Source organism: Vulpes lagopus, chromosome 15 (genome assembly GCF_018345385.1).
Source record: "Vulpes lagopus strain Blue_001 chromosome 15, ASM1834538v1, whole genome shotgun sequence".
NCBI classification, from domain to species: Eukaryota; Metazoa; Chordata; class Mammalia; order Carnivora; family Canidae; genus Vulpes; species Vulpes lagopus.
In genome coordinates, this window is record NC_054838.1 from 34,500,527 (window position 1) to 34,523,157 (window position 22,631).

Consider the following 22,631-nt stretch of genomic DNA (forward strand, 5'->3'; position numbering starts at 1 on the left):
CTATTTCTAAACTTTGAAAAGTTTAGAAAAGCTTCTCCAGCCTTCAGTATTAGCAAACCCAGTCACCAAGATGACTCATAAGAATTACATAGTATCTGTTTCAAACTGTTCACTCTGTAGCATGTGTATTTCCTTACTCAGAAATTAATCTCACCAATTCAGTTTGAAAATTCTTTTGTTAAAAACCATGTGTTTCCTGTGGGAGTGTCATTCATATTTTTCATGTTGGTGGGAGACTCAGATGCCCCTGAAAAAAAATCTGTGATTCTCTTCCACAAGCTGTTCTAAGTAATCACTGCGTCGGAACAAGTAGATAGGGAACACAAGTGTTCTTGGCTTTTTTATAAGAAAAACAGTAAACTAGCTTACTCATGTTTAGTGAGAAAGCAGACTAAGGAACGGCTACAAAGCTTACATTTGCAATGCTTAGTTCACAGTCCCCAGAGTGGCTCTATGTAAACTAGTCATTCTTACCTACAGGACTTTGCTTGTGCTACCCACCCTTTTCTTACTCATTAATTTACCCTCCTACCTCAACTCCTTTAATTAATTAATTAACTAATTAATTAAAAAACTCATTCATTCAGCAAGAATTTATTGATGCACTTCTATATATAACTTCTTGGCCAAAGGGGATTCACAGTGTAGTGGAAGTACTAAAATAACACTGGGACATGCTTTTCTCCCCAGGCAAATCTCTTCTAATTGTTCCAATCTACAATGCCTTTTAGCTAGTGCTTTGATCTCTGATAGAATTTTATATTATTTACTAATTGTCCAATGTGTGTGACCCTTAGTTACCCAAATAATCTTCAGTTCTTTAAAGAGTGGAGGCCTTGGTTCTAGCAGCTACTACTGTATGCTGAGCAGTATTCTGCTCTGCTCTATCTACCTACTTAACCTCACATCGTGGTCCTCATCAAAGTCAGATTGGTTTCTCTCTTCGTTGGGATAATTTGTTCTTTCTCCCCCTGTGTCCTTATTCCGATTTATGCGGTTAGTGGAATCTTAGTTATTTTTTAAGACCCAGTATAGAATCTTCCTATGGAATAGTTTTTATACTCTCTGTTCAAACTCCTGCAGAAAGCGCTTATAAGTGGTTGCTGAATCTATGACTACACACAGTATCTATACCATTGCCTTATTTGTTAATACTACTTACAGTATAGTGTTTTTGAAACATGTTATTATTTGCTCACCAGCTCTGAGTATTCTTCCTTCTAGCCAGAATGAAGGCCTCATGGAACAAAAGATTTATCTGCACACTCTCCTTACAGAGCCAGGCTGAATGTTGAACATAGTGCTCATCAACAAACAGAAATTAAATACTATTTGAATTTTAGTCAGTAATAAGAAATCTGCAAAGTCATTATCGAAAGCTTGCTTTGACAGCCATTTCTTTCAAGTACAGAGCCTTGTAAAATTATTATTCTCCAAAGGTATAAACATGTCTTATTGATGTGGCAGATTTACTTTCCAAATAATTCTAACGTGTCAGAGCTTTACCTGAGTCTGCCATCCTCTGCTGCAGCACCACCCGGTATAATCTTCGTAATAAATATGCCAGGATCATCTCCAATGTGAGGATTATCTGTTCCTCCAGCAATACTGAATCCCAGGCCAGAATTCCCCTGGAGAGACAATACGTAGACATTAAATGATATGGCTGTCACCTAAACCTAGTTCCCCTTGCACTACCCGTTATCATCTTACCACTCAAATGGATATCAGGTGATAACAGTCTTCTAATGCAAAGCTATAAAGTGCACTGTCAGCAGACAAAGGAAGGTCAGAAAAAACACTCAAGTTCGTTTCTGCATTGCAAGAATTTAAGGGGCCTTACATTTTCGCTTATTCCAAGGGCCTTATATTTTGGCATTTAGGGAAAGTATTTTTTTATACAGCAATTAAAATGATCATTACAAAGTAGGAAATAAAAGCTTACAAATTGTGTTATGTGCAAAAATATTAATGTCAATTGTGAAAATTATATATGAAAAAGAATGGAAGGAAACCAGTTATGTGGAAATTGATTTAGTAGAGTAGTGAAATTTGGCTGTTTTATTTCCAGTACTGTTATACATCAAATAAATGAGTCTTTATGTAACAAGAAGCTTTGACTTCAGAAGGCAGGTCTCCCTTCTAGAGTTAATGAATGTGAGATATTTTTTAGCAATAAACAGATTTTAATTTGCAATAGATATAGACAAGGAATGTATTACTACTGCAGCATGTAAATTTGATAGTTTATATTCTAATAAAGCTTTCATACTTACTCATGTAAATTATAGTAATTGACATCCAATGTACATATAACCTTCTAAAATCTGTATTAAGACATAATTAAAAGTCTTCCCCAAATTCACAAGCCATCTTACTTAACATATTTATTATTTACATATTTTTATCTATATCTCCCTTGCTACATTAGGTTTCCATATTATGTTCGGATGTTTTTTTCTAATTCACATTATATTTTAAGCCATATCCATATACCTAGGTACTGTTTATAATTATCCATTTTAAATTGCTAATAATATTTCATCAAGGTCACATACTATCATTTATTTAACTAGTTCTCTATCACTGGATATTTTTTTTTTTTTTTATCACTGGATATTTGATTTCACTAAAACCAAGATAGCTTACTAAATTTAAAACTACCTGATTAAGTTCTGCTCTTGGATAAAAAGAGATGAGGATTAAAAATTTAGTAGTTAATCCAGAAAAATTAATTAAGACACTCAATTAGTCAGAAAAGTTCAATGTCAAGATAAAATCAGCTGTAACTTGACAGTTATATCACTACAAATGTCAAGGTTATGTTTGGCAATATTTATTGGCTGAATAATAAGAATTCCAGAAGGATGATTTTGCAATCATACATTTATGTTGAAGGGTTGAAATTAATAATTCAACCATAACAACTAAAATCCCATGTCTTTATACTTCTGACATTTCTCTAATTCTGTTTTTCTTTGGAAAAATCCAATGCTCATTGAACAGAAACAATACTCAGTAGCAGTCATGTAATCATAAATATATTTTATACTTGTTAAACATCAGCTCTATGCTTGGCACTGGCCTAGTTTCTGGGACTATAGCAGTGAATATATCAGTTTATGAGGCACAGGAAGAGGAAGTGCAGAGTATAGGAGTGGCCAACAGAGGAAGGAAGCACAAGGACTTTTCCTGAAGGTGAAAAACAGTTAATTACTTTTAAGGGGGTCAGGATGGAACCTGGGGAGGAAACAGAACATTCCAGGCAAAGGAAGAACATATGTAAAATCCCTGAGATTTTACCCCAGAAAGGGTTTGCTCGGTCCAGGACACAGACAAGGCTTGAATGAAGAAAGCAAAATGAACTGGATGTGATAAGAATTTACCACAAGTGCAGGTGAAGCTATTCTTGGTTTTAAGTATCTCTTGATACCAGATGACTCTAACAGTATTATTTGAGTATCTATTATGTGTAAGGCTACAGGGAAGCTAAGGCTACAGGGAATAAGACTAGATGATTTCTCCCTTTGTGGAATCCAAGAAAGAGCAGAAAAGGCAGTGATAGTCTGGCATCTGATAATCAATACATTTTTACTGTAATATCAACTACATTGTCATGTATATAGTTATCAGGATAGCATGTAGGTGACTTGTGAGGCAATTTCTGTAAGATCTAGAGGTTTTGGAAGGAAAGATGAGCATCTTCATTGTAATTTGGGTCTAGTTCCAAGAACATCAATTGGAGTATATTGGTCTTACTAGAATTGGCACCTCGGAGATAATCATTTCTTGAGTAAGGGGGTAGAGAAAGAGGAGAGCACAGATAGGGAGATATACAAATACTTTCTCCTGAAAATATCAATATTTTTGGAGAAGGCACTGAAAATTTTGCCATTTGAGAAAGATATTCACTAACCTTCATTTCTAGCTTTACATTTTCACCTGCAGAAATACTCAACTGAGCTGCTGGCTCTTTCCTGTACAGTTCACCTCATGATTTGTCTCTTGGCCTTTATTCATGCTGTTTTTTCTGCCAGGTACTTTCTATCTCCCCTTTGCCAGCTTAATTCTTCCCATTATCCAAGATAAGGCTCAGAAGGCACGTGCTACAGAAAATATTAAATAATTACTACAACTCCACGTCTCTGGGTAATTTAGTCTCCTTTTAAATCTTTAAGGAGTTTTGTGTTTATGCCATGCACTGCATTATTTTGAGTTTATATATTTATGAGTCTATCTTTCCTTCAAACTAAGGAAACTGTGTAGTATTCATCTTTGTTTCTTGGTACTTTCTCTGGCACATAGTATTGTTCAGTAAATAAATGATGAGTAAATGAACAAACAAACTTACTGAGAATATTCAAGATCTAAAGGGAAGACACAAAAAGGACACAGTAAAAGTCCACAATGTGTTAAAAAATATAATACACAAGTAGAAGCCTTTTTGTTCTATGTGGCTACAAGAATAAAAATGGAAAGCCTAAGTATACAAACTGTGGCTTAGGTAAAGGATGAATGAGATAAAACTGTCCAAAATGGGGATAGGCTGCTCTGGAGGACCCTTTACTCAGAGAACAGCTGCTTAGTTGCTGGACATGAGGGATCCGGGCATTTATTGAGAGGTCAAACTGGACAATTTTAAAGATTCTTCTGGATCTTTGGCTTGATTTGTAGAACTACCCTTTGCCAACAAAGAAAGAGAAATGCTTTAGTGTTGGAAGTAGATCACTACTACATTTTTAAAACTCATTTTGTGAATCAATAGATCTTTGACCTAATAGGTTTAAGGACAATCTAGCAACTACAACTGTTTTTAGAATTGACTCTAATATGGAGAATATGGTGGCCTTGGCATCTCCTAATATACGTTTCCCTGCCCTCAAATCTACTCTGAGGAAAAGAATGAGTATATAAGAAAATCTATAATGAAAAGTGGTAGGTAGAGGCAGAGTGTAACTGGACGTGTGCTTCCAGTCTTAAGGATTTCCAAAACCAAATTTTATGTTTCAGTCAAAACCAGTCTGCCAGCTGGGCCTGGCCAGCCACCATGGTTTTTTAGAGGATATTCATGTGACTTCAGCTAAGGAAATTATTTAAAGCGTTTTCCTGTCTCTCCTTATTGTTCTCACCCAGCCGTCCCTTTCCGGCCTTTGCTACCAGCCAGGAGCATTCAGCGGAGAGAGAGGGACAGATAACAAGCAGCAGTGAAATTACTGCCTGCTGTTCTCCATGGCTGAATCATGCCAGTCCCCTGACAATCATCCCAGAGCCAGCCAGCTGCATGGGCAGACCCCAGAACCTTTGTGTTCTGAGCAGCTCTCTCCATGTGAATAGGTAGACCCCTGGCTGACACTCTTAGATCCTGAGAATTGTGGCTAATTAACCGAGTGTTGATACTTGACTCAGTCAATGGCAACTGTGAGGTGCCACGCTAGTGAGGGCAGCCCCTGCAGAGGGCTCTGGGTGGGCTGCATTCCCTTGCAGTTGGGCAGATTCCATGACTGATGAACGTGTCTGGCATGAACCATTCTTTTTCCTTGCTCCTAATCCTCCATATTTGCTGATTCTCCCCCAAGAGCACAAGTCCGCTGCCTAGCCAAATGGTCCTTCTTCTTTCATGTTAGTACATGAAAATCTTAGTTAGTACACTCCATCTCTTCTCAGAAAGTAACCAACAATTTAACTGATGGTTTGTAAATATAAATACAATATCCTCAGAAAAGTTCCTCTTTCAAAGTTTTTCTAAAGTTAAAATTATTTCCATTATGGGGTTATAAAAAAGAAGAAAAAAAATAAAATGATATAATCATATGCATTTATGGAATCTTAAAAAATATTTTATTTATTTATTTATTTATTTATTTATTTATTTATTTGAGAAAGAGAGGGAGAGAGAGTATGAGCTCAAGGAGGGGGAAGGGCAGGAAGAGAGGAAGAGAAGGAGAAGCAGACTCCCCAGGAGTGTGGATCTCAATGTGGGGCTCAACAGCAGGACCTGAGATCATGACCTGAGCCAAAGTCAAGTGTTGGATGCTTAACCCACTGAACCACCCAGGCACCCCTATAGAATTTTCTATTTACAAAGAATTTCTTTGATTTTTTTAGAAGTTCTTATTTTATTTTATTATTTTTTAAAGATTTTATTTATTGGATCTCTGGGTGGCTCAGCGGTTTAGCCTTACCTTCAGCCCAGGGTGTAATCCTGGAGTCTCTGGATCGAGCCCTGCATCAGGCTCCCTGCATGGAGCCTGCTTCTCCTTCTTCCTGTGTCTCTGCCTCTCTCTCTCTCTTTCTCTCTGTCCCTGTCTTTCATGAATAGATAAATAAAAATCTTAAAAAAAAAAAGATTTTATTTATTTATTCATGAGAGACACATAGATCGAAAGAGAGAGGCAGAGACACAGGCAGAGGGAGAAGCAGGTTCCATGCAGGCAGCCCCCATGTGGGACTCGATCCCAGGACTCCAGGATCATGCCCTAAGCTGAAGGCAGACACTTAACCACCGAGCCACCCAGGTGTCCCAGAAGTTCTTGTTTTAAAGTATTGTTTAATCTGGGAATTAAATTCTAGGAATTTATCTTAAAGAAATAATCAGAGATATGTACAAAGATTTATATTCAAAGCTTCATCCCAGTATTAAGTTTTTAATATTAAAAACCAAACAAAACAAAACAAAGAACAATAACAACTGGGAACAAACATCCAAATGATGTAGAAATGGCTAAAAATGCTGTCATACATCTATCTGAGTGTGGGACTATTTCGAAGCCATTAAAATTGTAGTGACAATGACAGCAGGAAATCTTCATTTTATAAATGTGAGAGGGAAAAAAAAGTATCCATAATTTTAATTATAGTATGATCACCACTGAAAATATTAAAAGCAAATGACATGTTTTTAACAAGAAAATCATTAATTAATAATTAGTAATAGTAAAAGTAATAATTCAAACTAAGAGGGAGAGTATTTAAAAATTAGAAAGTTCTTAATAAAACTCAAAAAATACCAAAATACTAAAAATTCTCTCAAGGGAACTAACATATGTTGCATATTTATTCTGAGCTAAACACTGACCTAAGTGTTTTATAATCCTCCATTCAGTAGATACTATTTCTTCTGTTTTATTTATTTATTTTTTCTTTTTTTTTCTTCCGTTTTATATATTAAAAGCAAACAACAAACAAATGGAAAACCCTGAAAAGAGTAAAGTAACATCCAAACACAGAAAATAAGCAAATAGTGGATTTCAGATTCAAACTTTTTTTTTTTTTTTTTTATGATAGTCACAGAGAGAGAGAGAGAGAGAGAGAGAGAGAGAGAGGCAGAGACACAGGCTGAGGAAGAAGCAGGCTCCATGCACCGGGAGCCTGATGTGGGATTCGATCCCGGGTCTCCAGGATCGCGCCCTGGGCCAAAGGCAGGCGCCAAACCGTTGCGCCACCCAGGGATCCCTGGATTTCAGATTCAAATCAAATTTGTTAGGCTCCAAATATCATTTTCTTTCCATTATATCATATTTCCTTTCCTGGGTTGAAAAAAATGATTTGATGGTGGATAAATAATAAAAATGATAATAATAACAAACCACTATTTTGGATGTTTGAAAAAAAGTCTAAACCACTCCTAAATATTCCAAAAATGTTCTTTTAACTTTTTTTTTTTTTTTTTTTTTGGCAGGGCTTCATTTCACAACCCTGAGATTAAGACCTGAGCTAAGATCAAGAGTCAGATGCTTAATGGACTGAACCACCCAGATGCCCCAGAAAATTTCTAATGGAAAAGCACGGATTTGAGCCATTCAGACCTAGGTTTGAGTGCCAGCTCTGCACTTGTTAAGTATTTGACATTGGCTAAAATTTTCAACTTTGAGTCTAGTTTCTTCAGTTGAAAAATGCAGATAATACCTACTTCCCAGAATTGTTAGAAAGATGAAAGCAAATGATGTGTATTAGCAGAGTCTCAAGCACAGATCCTGGTACATGGGTGATAATTAATCATTACTAGTTAATTTTCTTTGGTTTGACACATAGTACTGTTAAAGGGGTCTTTACAAGTTGAAGGCAATAAGGGAAAACAGAATTCAGACTATATGTTTTTTCATTTATTCCTTTATTCATCCAACAAGTATTTGTTGATGAATTTTAACCTACACTATTACTATATGTTATTTCTTTTGGTAAAAATAATTTAGCTAAAAAATTCTGAATAAGAAAGGGTTGGAGTGGGTTAGAGTAGCAGTGCTGAAAACTATTAGATAAATAAAGGCTAGATAAAGACTCCAACTCTTTTGACCTTTAACAGCCGTGCCCTGTTTTGAATAATATTGAAATTTTATAAATCCTTTTACTGACTCCAAGAGTCCTACACAATCCCCTCATTCCAAGAGAATCTATATGTTCCTTTAACTCTCTCTGTCCACAATGATCAATATACAGGTCTATTTTCTGCACAGCTGCTCCAGCAATGACATTTGTTTATATTTTTTTTATATCACATACTATAAAATAATATGCATGTTGTTCTCGGATATATCACCATGCCTCAGTCTCTAATTTGTAAGTTTCTGACATACACCTGGATTGAAAATTACTGGTGCAAAATTTGACTAGTGATTAACACATAGACTGGTGAACAATATAAGTAGATAGAATGAAGATATGAAGAAAGGCTAAAACAGACAAGAGCAAATTAAAGTAATCCTCAAGCTACATGACAAGAGACAAATGTCACTTGACAGAAAGGTCCATTAGTTAGTAGGTTATCTACTAAATTGTCTTGGAAGATATCTTATTTTAGGCAGTAAATCTGGAATGGCACAAAGAATAAAAAGATGTCTTTTTTTTCATAGACATTACTTGTTGAAAATCATTCAGTCTTTCTCACATCCATTTTCTATAACATACTGCAATATCAAAAGATGAATGGCCACAGGCCTATTATTAGGGTATAAAGATATGAGTGTAATTCAGACATTTCTAACTACTGCTGCTTGCAGTTATTTTCATAAAGATTTTCCCCCTCAAAAAATGTTTTAAGATGTTATCCACAATTCTTGTATTTCTGAATAACACTCTTAGTCTCTGTCTAAGAGATGCCTGTTTTCATTTACTTATAACTTCTAGGAGTTGCATTTCAGGTTTACTGCTGAACAACCACCAAGAGGTCTATGTCTGGTAACCATGGGAAAGTGTTTTCAGGGATTGGGGGACTGTGGAGAGGAAGATGTTTCAATAAACAGGAGGAAAGAGAATAGACCTTTACAATAGGCCAAAGAACTTGTGATAAGTAAAGGGGTGATATGGTAAAGATTGATTACTGCTTTGTGAAACAGTTTTATTCTTATGAGAGACATGTGGTAGTATCTGATGAGGAGAAGGCAAGAATAGAGGAATGATTTTAGAAAGTGGCAGGGAGAAAATGCAAGCATTTCTGGTGGCTATGGAAAGAAGCCCCTGGAAAGGGAGACTGAAGGTACAAAAGAGAAAGGCAGTCCATGGGGAGCAAAGATCTGAAGAAGGAGGAATGAGAATAAGGTCTAGAATCCAGATCTTTGAGTCCCTACCATAGATACTGGTTGTATATGTGGTATAACCACACCAAGGAATACAATGGTATTATAAGATGAATGTATCTTCACAATACAGATTAGGTAAATAAAGTAGAATACAATATAAGATTTATATTTTATAATATATATGCATAGAGAAATTTGAAAGTATATTCATTCACCAGTATATTAAAGTTGCTTTCAATGGTTATCAGAATGATAGATTTATTTACTTTTGTCATTTTGAGCAAGTCCATCTTTAATTTTCCTTATAAATATGTCTTACTCTAAATACACAAACACATTATACTCACAAAACATGTTTAACAAAAGAAAAAATGACAGTTTGTTTTTTAAGACAGCCTTTGGAGGGGGAATAGGGATACTTTTCTATCTGGGATAAGAATTCCTATAAAGTTAAAGTGTTATTTTAAGGCAGAAGAAGTTGTAGGGTCATTTTAAGGTAGAAGAGAAGAAAAGCTGAAGGAGTTCTTAACCGATAACGTCTTTGCCTTATACATTTAGATGTCAGGACACCGAAGGGAAAGTCTAGAATGAATTTGGAGACATACAGAAAGCAGTGAAGGGTTGGAATTGCACCTGTGAGGCAAGAGAGACATGTTAGGATCAGTAGAGGTCTGCTGAGCAGCACTGAGGTGGGACGTCATGAGCATGATTATGGGATTTTCTCCCACAGTGCTTAATAATCATGAACAGCGAAAAGGAGAGGTTTGATTGCCTTTAGGGCTGAGGTGTGAAAAGCAAATGTGGTTAACTCTCAAAGGAATGAAGAATGCAAATCAGAAAGGATAGAAAAGGAAGAGAAGCAAGGAATATGCTCAGCCTGGAAGAAGAAACGTGGGTAAGAAGATTGAGAACATGACAAGGTCAAAGTATAAATTGATGGAGAACAGAGGATGGAAGAGGGAATAGCAGGCTGTGGACCCTGGGATTTTTGGGCTTAAGCTTTCAGGGATGAAGTGGCACTCACCAATAGTTATGTGAGTGCAGTAAAGGTTATGTGACTGCATTAGAGTGATGATCAAGTCAGAGTACATTGTGGCTGACATTGAAGTCTCCTCGGAAGATAGAAAGAGACAAAAAGAAGAAAATAAGGCCAGAAATGTCCAGTGAAGTGAGCAAAGACCTAGGGTAGAGATAAGAAGAGGGGCAGAATGTGAAGTAGTATGGCATACAAACGAGTTACAAATAGAAGAACAAGATGTACCAAGTCCTAAGAAGAAGAAAGTGCTTGACTTGTTCAAGGAACTAAAATGAGTCTAGAATGGCTATAGTAGACTCATTAGGTAAGGAAGGGAGATGAGGTTAAAGAAAGTAGCAGGGGCAGACACTGGGGTATAAGGTTTGTGGATCATGAAGATTTAAAACAGAGGGTAACGCAGTCTGATTTAGTTTAAGATTACACTAGTTGCTGTGTAAAAAACATTAAAGAGAGCCAAAGGCAGGGACAGGAAGATGAGTTGAAACAGTCCAGATCAGAAACTGATGGTAGCTGGATAGGCTAGTAGCAATGGGGATACCAATATTTGAGACATGATTTGGAGGTGGAATTGACAGGATTTATTGATAGCTGGAATTCAAGGAAAGAGAAGAATCAAAGATGTTGCATACCTGGACAGAGATGTTCTATATCATCTCTATATGAGATGTAGAGACTGTGATATGAGTGGGGAAACTAGTTGGCAAGAGGTAAATCAATTTGTAAGTCTGGGAGATCTGTTGGTGTCACTGGAATAGCAGAAAAAAGAAACAAACAAAAACCCGAGTCTTGAGAAAGAGTAACGGGAATTGTTTGCACTCACTGAGTGCTTTCTACATGCCAGGCACTGCACTAGATTTCACAACTTCCTTTTTAAGGATAGCTAACAAACTGGCAAGAAAATAAGGGATGTAACTGTAGGAATTCTAGGAATATGTGCCAGGTACACTTATTTCCTTTGGTCCCCACAACAACTCTTTGAGGGTACATGCATACGTTTTCTGAAAGCCAGACCTAGGATATGGGATATGGGATTTCCTGGAGAAACCAGGTTTTCATAATAAGGAATAGCATGCATGATACATGTGATATTTAACAATTACAAATTAAAGGACAGTATGCAGACCAGATTAAAAATAGGCTTAGTGGAATGAGTCAGAAAGCAAGGAGCGTAATTTGGGATCAAATACAGTATTTCAGCTATGCATTCTTATGATCTGATTTAGGATATTGTCAGGGACACTAACCTACATAACTGCCAAGTAATATCTCTCTTGTTCTCTGGAATCGTATTTAACTAAAATGCCAGTAGAAGCTAATATATGCTTCTCAACTTCTCCCAACATTGTTTTTCAACTTCTTCATATTTTTCCAATGTAAGTAGGTAACAATGGAGTCCTTCTCTTGTAGCCTTATTAAGCCATTTGTTTCTAATGACATTACTTCTTGTATTTTCTGAAAACTCCCAGAACTTTGTATATAAAAATTAAGAAAGAAATGGAGAAACTCATAAATTACTCTGGTCCTATATCAAGGATTCTGAGAGTCATCCTTGACTCCTGCCTGCTCATCAGTCCTTATATTTTATTAAATATTATATCTTGTTGATTCTACCCATAAAATATTCTCAAATCCATCCAGCTCCTCTCAACTTCTATTATCACTGCTCCAGCTTAGACTTCATTAGTTCTCCTTGCTTTTCTGGCTCCCAGGCCTAACTCACTTCATTCTATTCTCATGGTAAAATGTGCTCAAAAAGTAGATCTCAAATGCAAATATCTATGAAGGCAAACAAGATATTTAGGAAGGTATAAATGGGCCCAGGAGAGGTAAAACAACAGAGCAAGAGTGTGGTTAAGTGGAAAATGATCTTCGTACTGGGAATAAATAAGGAGAAGTGAGGATTGAGCATATATATATCTTATCTAAAGGGAGGAGGTACTATTTAGCTCTTATGAATGGTTGCCATTCTAGAATGGGGCTCTAATGGTCTAATGTTGGAAGATTGTTCCTCCCTCTCCTTATTGAAGTTAAAAATCAAATTTTCTTAAGTAAAAATAAAATTTTAAATGTTGGAGAATTGGAGAATTATTAAACTGAAGTAGGCTTTTGGTCAATTAAGCTTGCTATAGTTGGCAGTTTGTGAGGCATATTCCATGGTTGTCACACAAGTCAATATAGTGACTAAAAACAATAAATCCACAAATCAGAGATATGATTTAAGGGTAACAGATTTTTAAGCTGCTCACAACTTTTGTGTAGCCTTATACACCCCTCAGCAGCATACAAAAAAATGCCTTAAAGTAGGTCTTCACTTTCCCCTCCATCCTCCTCTGTATTCTGTGCCTGGGTCACAATTTTATTATTATACACAACACACTGTATTGTACTTGTTTACATGTTTATCTTCCCTGTTCTACTGTGAGCATCAATTTAAAGTATCAAAATTGAGTTATTCATTTCCTCTGCCAGAATCATGTAGCACCTACATGTGAAAAGAATTGAATAAATTTTTGCATGCACTAAACTGATCTGCTTCCTCTGCCTAGAATACTTCTTCTCTTCTTCTCTTGTTGAATTACCATTCCAACGTCAAAACTCATCTCAATTGCTATCTGATATTTTCTCCAGTTGCTTCAGGCAGATGTGATTGCCCTTTCCTCCGTGATTTCACATGACTTCACTCATAATGTGAGTAAAAGCATAAAGTTATTTATATATGTGTCTCTCTTCCTTTAGCAGCTGGAGGACAGGGGCCACACTATATTTACATCTATATTCCTAGCTTTCAATCCAATTCCTAGTGACAGCAAATGCTCAATAAATGTTTGCTGAGTTCAACTAAATGGAAGAATACTTGGAATGATTTGTATGAATGAGCTAATAAGGAAAGGTTGGGTGAAGGGGTTTATTTGGTTTTAATGTAAGAGGGCTAAAGGCTGAATCACCTAATTCTGCCTTTGTTTATTTGAGTACCTACAAGGTGAAACATTGTAAAAACATTGTGTAAAATTGTGCTAACAAAACACCAAAAAAGATATGATCCTTGTTTTCAAGGAGCTTACAGTCTAGCTGGGGAGATGTGCCATATATATAAGAACAGTGTGAGTATGGCACAAGACTTCAAATTTGTCTTTGGCTCTTCTCTCCCTGGACATTGTCAAGTCCTGTTGATTCTATCTATTGAGTACCTCCTATTTTTTTACTCTTTCATTTCTGTTCCCACTGCATCTATCCTAGTTAATTTCATTTCCTATTTTCCAGAATATTGCAAAAGGCCATGATCACTTTATATTTAATTTTTAATTTCTTTTGACCATTTTATTTCAAAAGTGCAATTTTCCCATTTTCTCTGAAACCAACACTTTGTATCTTCTACTTTTTTTCTATTCCAAATCTTTGAAAATCATGAGCTGTTAACTAAAACAATATTTTCACTCTTTACTAAACCATGAGGATTTCTAAAAATACTTCTTTTTAGAGTTCTCTTATATATATACATTTTTTTCTTGTTTCCTGGCAGTATTGTAAGTGCTCACTTGCTATAGACATATAACTCTCCTTTGAGATGGTAACTTGGAAATAACTTTGACTAAACAAGACTTCAGCCTGTACCCTTACCTCTAACTCTACCAATCTTGACTAGGCTAAGAGGGATGGAAATAAACAGTTGCTGTCCTCTATTAGGCATCATTGTCTTGGAACAGATTAAGAAAACAAGCTCTAGAATAATTCCTAATGTATTTAGATCCCTGCTCTACCACATCTTGGCTGTCATCCTGAAAAATTCTCTGAGTTATAATGTATGCAGTTGAAAAATAAGGGAATAATAATACTTTTAGTTATAAACTAGCAATACTCAAAGTGTTTTCAAGATCAAAAGCATTTTTAAAATAATAAAATATTAGTCTCCATTTTCATTGTGTTTTCTTAACACTGATATACAGGGGCTGTATATACAAAAGCAATGGTGGATAAAAACTCTTAGTGCCTTAGCACAAATTAAGGCAGTGGCCTGCTAGTAATCAATGAATTCTTTATTATACTCATAATGAAAAAGGTTAGTTTTATTTAAGAATATCTTTTATGAAACAATACAAATTAATTATTATATTATGTAACTTAATTATTAATTTGATTTTTAAAATTCTTGACTTTTGAGTCCATAAGGTCGTGATATTCTGCATGATGAAATGAGGGGCATGCCTACTGCAGGCTGCTATATTTTATATATGGTTTTCTTAGGACAAAGAGATTGGGCAATCATTTAAATTGAGAGTTAAACTGACCACATTTTCATTGAATATCATGTTTACTTGAAATAATAAGTAACATACAAGCCATGAGTATTTAGCCTTGGGTATTTGGCAAAAAAGTTTTTAAAAACAAATGAACTGAATTTTTTTTTTTCAAGGAAACCTCTGATTGTATTTGCTGTCAATACCAAAATTTGAATTTTCAGGCAAGCTTTAGAATTTGGAAATCTTGCATCTCCTGCCATGAGCATGGCAACTTCCCACAACTTAAAGACTTCTCTGATGAAATGGGTGCTAATATTAACAAGATTTTTTGTTATTGCATAATGAAATATATCAACATCTGGAGGGGCTGTATAATTCAGTAAACCAACATTTTCCAATGAACAACTAATATATAACATTACAAATCCATATATATGGAAAATGTCCATTTAAAAGAAATCCATTTAAAGTATAAGATAAATGAATAGATTTTAGTGTAACATAGTACAAAAAGTTCATTAAAATGGCTTTGGATTTCACATTGCAACTAACCTTTAAAAAATTGCCATTTGCCAAATTTTAGGTAGTGTCAAGGAAGAAATATGCAATATTTTGAAAAGGCTATAAAAGCATTTCACCTTTTTCCATTTATATATCTCTGGGGAAAATATATTTTCCTCATTTACTTCAACTAAAACAGCCTATAATAGATTAACATAATAGATTAAACACAGATGAAGATAAAAGCATCTAGATGTTAGATTAAGCCAGACATAAAAGAAATTCAAAAAATGTAAAATAATGACAATCTCCTTGCTAATCCTTTTTGCTTTATGAAGATGGTTATTTTCAATAAAAAGCTACTTATGTTTACACATAATAGACGCATTATTGTTACTTATAAATTACTTAATATATATTTTTGAAATTCTATTTTAATTTCTAATTTACTGCATATTGAGAGATAAAATGCATATAAACAAGATAGAAGTCATCATTAATTTTGAGTTAAAGAGGTCCTGAAACCAAAATGTTTATTAAGAACTCCTATTGTAAAAAGTCTGAGATAATTCTCAAAAAGAACTTAACATGGTACACTACAAGGGCTTCAAAATTGACAGTAAGCCTATCATACACTGAGTGCTCAGTAAGTGGTAGCCAGTATTAATAGCTTCTTTAAACCATCTTGGATTCTCATTGATGAAAGAAAATTAAAATTAAGTCAGTATTGCTTAAAAAAAAAATTCACTCAAAATAGAGTCAAAGGGATATGGAGGAAGTAGGGCCCATGCACGTCTCCTGTTTCAGTTCTCAAAACACCATGAACTTTTGACTTTGGTCAACTGCAACTAGACAACCTCCTGAAACATACCCTTCTACTTTGGATTGAAATAGAGATCATGAAAAATCTGTTGGCTAAATAACAAATCATGCATTAGATAATCAGTTTAAATTCTGCCAGCACCGATCATAATTCTATCAAAACAAATTGTATATAACCTCGTGGTTTTTGCCTTGAGAAGCCTTCATTCTGTGTCACAAGTAACCTGGAGCACGGTTTTAATTTCAATCAACTCTGTGTCTCCCAGATTGCAGTCCCTAAGACCTTGAATAAATACGTGGGTTGCTTCACAGCTTCTTTTTCTTGGTTGACACATACATTTTTCTTAGTATTAAAAAGTACCTAATGAGCTGAGAGGCAGTCGATTGCTCAAGGAAGGGAGGGAATAGGTAGGTCCATCATTCCTTAATATTTATCAGATTAATAATATCATTCACCACCTCAGAACATAATATAAAGGACCAACTCCTGAAGTGAAAGAAATTTCAACATGATAGGTTTTTCTGCAGCTGCATTGAGGTTTTAAAAACTTGCACAGGCTACTTTGTTGAAATGTGGAGCACAAGCTCCCCCACACCTGGTGTGATTTCACATTTGTATGCCAAGCATATTATTAGTCAAAGGCTTCTTAGAGCTATGCTGAGGCCATAGCAAGCATTTGTACTTCATTTGACATATACATGGACCATTGGCAGTGATAAAGATTTCAGAGCCCTTCTTAATTTTATTTTTAGGCAAAGCTATTTGGAAAGTCTGTGTCTTTTACTAAAAAACATCACGTATAAGTTTCAGATCTACTTGAGATAAGCACTCCTTTGGGTCAGAAGTCCAAAGTCCTCTCAACCTACATTGTCATGGATCTCAAAATCTGTTCATTAGTATCCAAACAACCATAACTTTATAGTGCTGCCCATGAAACCTAAACCAGCAAACAAATATTTTCTTGGAGCAAATGGACTCCCAGGTGTACACTGAGGGGGAAGTATAGGCAGGGAAAGGCAGGTTGTGTGTACTCCATTCCTTTTGGAGTACTTCTGCTTTCTTTGTAACATTGGTGATTTGGGTTAACATCTAAATACTATAGCTTTTGTAGGGGGCAAAATAATTTTAAGTCTCATGAATACTTGTTTCCTCTTGACTTTGTTTTACTTTCCTGCTCCCTTACTGGACTCCAGACATCATGTCCTCCTTTATGATCCTTCCACCATAAAGGGTCAAATTCAATATCATTTTTTCCTTGGGGGTTTTGTGTTTGTTTTCATATTTCCCTCCAGGATTCTTATGTCTTGGCTATTCTTCATGTGAGTCGGTTCACATGTTACAACCTCAAAGGAGCCTGCTTTGACCACTAATAAACTCCTCCCTATCATCACTCCATAGCGCTCCCCATCTATCACTCTATTTTCTTCATATCATTTATTGCCATATGAGTTTATTTTGTTTATTTGCTTATGTATTAATTGTCTGGCTCTCTCACTAGAGAGTAAGCTCCAGAATGCAGGAACTCTTCTGTTGTGTTCATTCCTATCCTGTATTCTCAGGTCCTAGAACAGGGCCAGGCACATACATAATCATTGAAGAAATATGAGTTTAAGAAATGTGTAACTCAATCAATCAATCAGACACTGTAACACAATGGAAAGAGTACACGTTTTGGAGCTGACAGACCTGGTTGATTCCAGACTTTACTTACTAAGTGTGCTTAGGCTACTTCCTTACTTCCTCTAGGTTTTAGTTTTCCCATTTCAGAACAGAGACAGACCGTTGCGAAGAATGTTTTCTTGTGTGAAAGCATCCAATACTGTTTAACATATAAAGAGTGCTCAATTATAATTATATCCCTCCCCAATCCAGCCTGGATCTTTGTTACCAACATGACAAGTAATGCTTCAGTCCTTCGTACCACAGAATTTGCCGTCTTGTGGGGAAGCAGGATACACAGATATAAAATAATATATATTGAGTGTCAGTATATGTTAAGTGCCAAAGGAATGCCAGAGGGAGAAAAGAAACTTCCTATTACCTAGAGAATAAAGGCCAACCTCATTTAACATAACATTTATGGTGCTTCAAGATTGGACTTCATTTTGCTTTTCACCCTCATTTCCGATTGGTGTCTTCCAGGTAGAAGACACTCTAACTAACTCTACTGCTCACTTTGCTTCATATGTTTATGGGCCTGAGAAACCTTGCAGCTTTGTTTGCTGACTCTCTTACTCCTTAATTGAGTTCTGCTGGCCAGGGCCTGGAGTAATTGTCACTTGCTTTGGGAAGTGATCTCATATCAATCCAGTCCTCACAATTGGAAGCAATTGTTCCCATTTCTAAGGTCCCAGAGCAGGTGGTTATACCGCTTCTTAGATACTTTCCATTCCCTACTTGGTATTTGGGATGTACATGTATTTCTTTTATCTCTTAGCTTCACCTTCAAGAACATTAGGTCAGCCATTGTTTCTGGTTGGTCTTTGTCACCCCACATCATAGATGTCCCTAAAATAGTTAGAGATAGTGAGATGAATGAATGAATGAATTTAAAATGAAGAAAAAGGAAGTAGTAGACTCAGTTTTCTACTGGGGTCTTTCATTTTAAGACCATGCTCTTCCACTTAGATTATGTCTGTTTTACAGTGTTACAGATTAGAGATGGCAAATGTTTTTTATATCATATGCCAATCCCAACCGACTATTAAGGCTTCCTAGAGCACTGAGTTGAGAAGGCTGTTGAGGTGATGCTCATGCTGATGTGGAAATTCCATGACACACAATTTAGCACAGTGCAATCATGTATTACCTTTTATTAGCCAGCTCGTTTCATAATTTTCACTCTTAACATATTTTTATCAGAGCTTTTTGAGAATCAGGACCATGAGTAACTAATTTTTCATAATCCTGTCTTACAAGGTGCTGTAAACAATGGTTCTCCTTTGCTTTTGAATAATGTTTGACCTTCTTTGCAGAGCCCACAAAAGCCCTTTATGATCTGCATGTGCTTTCTTCTCATCTCATCTCCCTCCATTCCTCTCTCCCTCTTCTTATAGTATCCCAAATACAACCATTCCATTTCTATCTCCATGCCTTCTCCCTTCACCATTCATCTAAATTCAGCTCAAGCATCACCTGTCCTGCAAAACTTGAATGATTCACCAGTTGGGTTTAGGTGGTAAAAGCTTTTCTTGTGCTCCCAGGACACACTAATCTTGCTTCTGCTGTCACAGTTATAGCATTGTATCACAAAAACTGGGCTCATAGGGAAGGAACGACATTAATTTTACCTATGAGCACATAGTAAATATGCAATATGTATTTGGTGAATAAATGAATGAATAAGAGGTTGATTTTTCCTGATCATTACTGTGTTAAATACTTTATGGGCTTTATCTTATTCCTTAAAATAGTCAATTTAAATATCTGTTTATTTTTATGTATTCTTTTACCAGTTACAAAAGATTAGGAAGTTTACTTTTTGAAGAAGAAAAAAAAAGACTCCTTCAGCCTCCTGCTGTATTGAGATGTACACTAGAATAATAGTTTGCACAATAGAGCCTGAAGGAACTAATTCACCTCCCTGGTTTCCCTGTAACTCCCTAATCACAGGCACAATCCAATCAGACTTTAAAAGAAAATGAGGCTTGAAATCTACTTCATATTCCTCCTAGAGTCTGTTCTCATCTATTAGAGTGAAGTTCTGCCTAAATCATTTTTCTCTGAAGAGCTCGTATTTGACTAAAGATTTAAGAACACAATATAAAATATTTAATTCTCAGCATCAATTCTAGAGTATATCTACATCTGAAGATAAAGCAAATAAACTAAATTGGAGTGCAACAGAGAGGTATATATTTCTTTTAGGAGGTACTTAACTAGAGGGTAAAAAATCTCTTTGCTTCGTATCCTTTTAAAAGCAGCAGCAGAAAGATGGTGTATTTACTTGCTCCTATTTTGCAGTGGAAATAAATTTTATTTTTATGTTTCAGGCAACAAGAAGATATTTTCCATTCACTTTGATTCCTGAAAAATATCTTTCAGACACCAAAGTCCAAGGGTACGTAGAGCTGACAAGATAACATTGGCCTATCATTGTACTTTAGGCAGGTTAATAATTCTCATTGAGACATAAATATGACTTGCCACATTCTGCCACTTCCAATCCTTTGTGAATATACTTCAAAAGCACAACGTGTTTATAAAGTCCTCTAATATCTGCCACATCACAATAAATGATGAACAAACTTCCAGAATATTGGCTTTGACCTCAAGCAAATTATGCAATAATGCTTCCTTGAAAGTTTTTGTGCATGCAGCTCCTTCTCTCCCAGAAGATACATCTAGCAGATGGCAAAAGTGACAACCTCAGAAAAAAATGAAAGCTGAGTTGAAAACAGCAGCTTCTTTAGAAGGTCAGGGCACAAATCTATGGTAACAAAGCACAGCACAGCATTTTAGAGACAGAACCTTATTATCCAAATATCGTCATTTCACAGCACTTAATGTTGGATGGGTGGTACGTCTGCCTAAGGGTATGATGCTCTCATCCTAGGATGAAGACAAAGATTTTAACTACCATGGCAAAGCAGGGGCAGTTAAGACCATATGTGGATGAAATTTTTAGGATGTTACTACCAATTTCTTACATGTATGTATGATCTATATACATTATTTAAATTTCACATACATACACATATACATATGCATGAATATGCATAATACACACAAACCACAGTGAAATACAATCCCAGGAATAACCCATTGAATGCCACCTTGGAACATTTTAGAAGACTTCCCCCAAAAGGCACTAGTGGAGTTTTTACACAGGTGAAACATTCCTCTATAATCACTTCTCTTGGCAGGTCTGGACAGTTACCATTTGTAAGCCAGAGTGTCCAGGACAACATCTGTATGAAAAATAGATTCTCAATTATAGACCAGAACATTCATTCATTCTTCCATTTATTCATTTAAAAATACTGAACTTCTATTATAAATCAGGATTATATTTGATATTTATATTGATATATATAAAGTTGATAGTCATAGCTAGAGTTAATTTAAGAAATATTAAAGAAGTTTCACAGAAAGTCTTTTTTTTTTAAGATGTGCCCTATTTTTACTTAATTTTTACCCAGCTCAAACAAGCATATATATCAAGTCTAATAAAACAAATTCTATGCCTTTTACTTCTTAAAAAATGCCTAGGAACAATATGTGAATCTGTATACATTTTCCTTAAAGCATCTTATAAAATCACCTATTAACAAGGCTTTACTCAGAACCTAAAGGATCATTTATTGAAAATTGTGGGTGTGGTTATGGACAAATCGAAGTGCAATGAAAGAAAAGAGAATTCATCTGTTATCAAAAGCCTCCTACTGACTTTGTACTGGAACATTTGTTTCCTTTTTTGAGTAGGATATAGCCAGCATAATTTCCACTAACTAGCTTTTTTTTTTTTTTTGGCTGGAAGAGGAGGACTAGGAAGAGAATTGGCTTGATGCCTGAATTAATTTCAATTTCAATTCATCTAAAGACAAAGGCAAGAACTACTCAGGCTTTGGGTGAGGTGGATTCCTTTTTACTCCTTGAAAAAGTAAATGATTTTCAAAAGTGCCTAACATCTACAGATTTCTCTGACAATTTCTCTCTTATTTGTAAACCATGAAATGTATTCCACTGCCCAGAAATTTCACTGTTAAATTTCACTGTTACATTCTAATATGTAACTTGGAAATAGGGAAACTGAGTATTCCTAAATTGTATATATATGTATATATATATATACACACACAATTGCAGTGCCTATATATATATATAATATATAATATATATATAGGCAATTGCAGTGCCTATATATATATATGTGTGTGTATATATATATATATATAGGCACTGCAATGATTCCAGGAAGCTGATAATTTTATATATTTCATTTATTTCCTTTAACCCTAAGGGAAAAAAAAAGATGGATATTATTCAATTATGTAACTGGAGACATGGAGGTAATAACTTAATATCCATTCTTTAAAGTAGTTCCACATAATGGCTCTGAAAAAGGTTTGTACCATATCTTTACATCAAAGATAAGGAGAAAAGGTCCAGGTAAATTAAGTGGAGGTCTAGACAGATATAGCAGTGGGTAAGAATTGTGGCTGATAGATACTGAGCCTGAAGCCTTGTGGGCTACAAAGATAAACTATGTTTCCTTCATTAACAATTAATCAAACAATCCAGACTAAGTGTTTTGCAGTAGCTCAGTACTTTGTACCTAGCTAGCAGATTTTTATTATGGCCAGTCATCAAAATAGAACTAAAGGTATAAGAAGGAAGTTAAGATAGTTATGCAGGTATCAAGGTAAAAATTTTGAGTTGTGTTTAAAAGCATAATATACAACCCTTATTAGTATGTAGCTACTAGTTTTCCAAATAACTACATCATCACATCTGATGCTGTGTGTGTGTGGTGATAGTGGTTAGCACAACAAATTTCAATTATCGATATTTCTCTG

At 35.4% G+C, this 22,631-nt stretch overlaps 1 protein-coding gene across 19 annotated transcripts in view; it reads right to left on the bottom strand.

Annotated features, from left to right (window-relative positions):
- Positions 1 to 22,631, bottom strand: part of DLG2 (discs large MAGUK scaffold protein 2) — a 1,981,735-nt gene that overhangs the window by 589,201 nt on the left and 1,369,903 nt on the right. For all 19 annotated transcript variants that reach the window (XM_041730223.1, XM_041730222.1, XM_041730221.1 and 16 more), the window contains one exon: positions 1,507 to 1,631. In XM_041730223.1, coding sequence (XP_041586157.1) covers positions 1,507 to 1,631 — 125 coding nt within the window. The remainder of the gene's footprint in view (positions 1 to 1,506; positions 1,632 to 22,631) is intronic.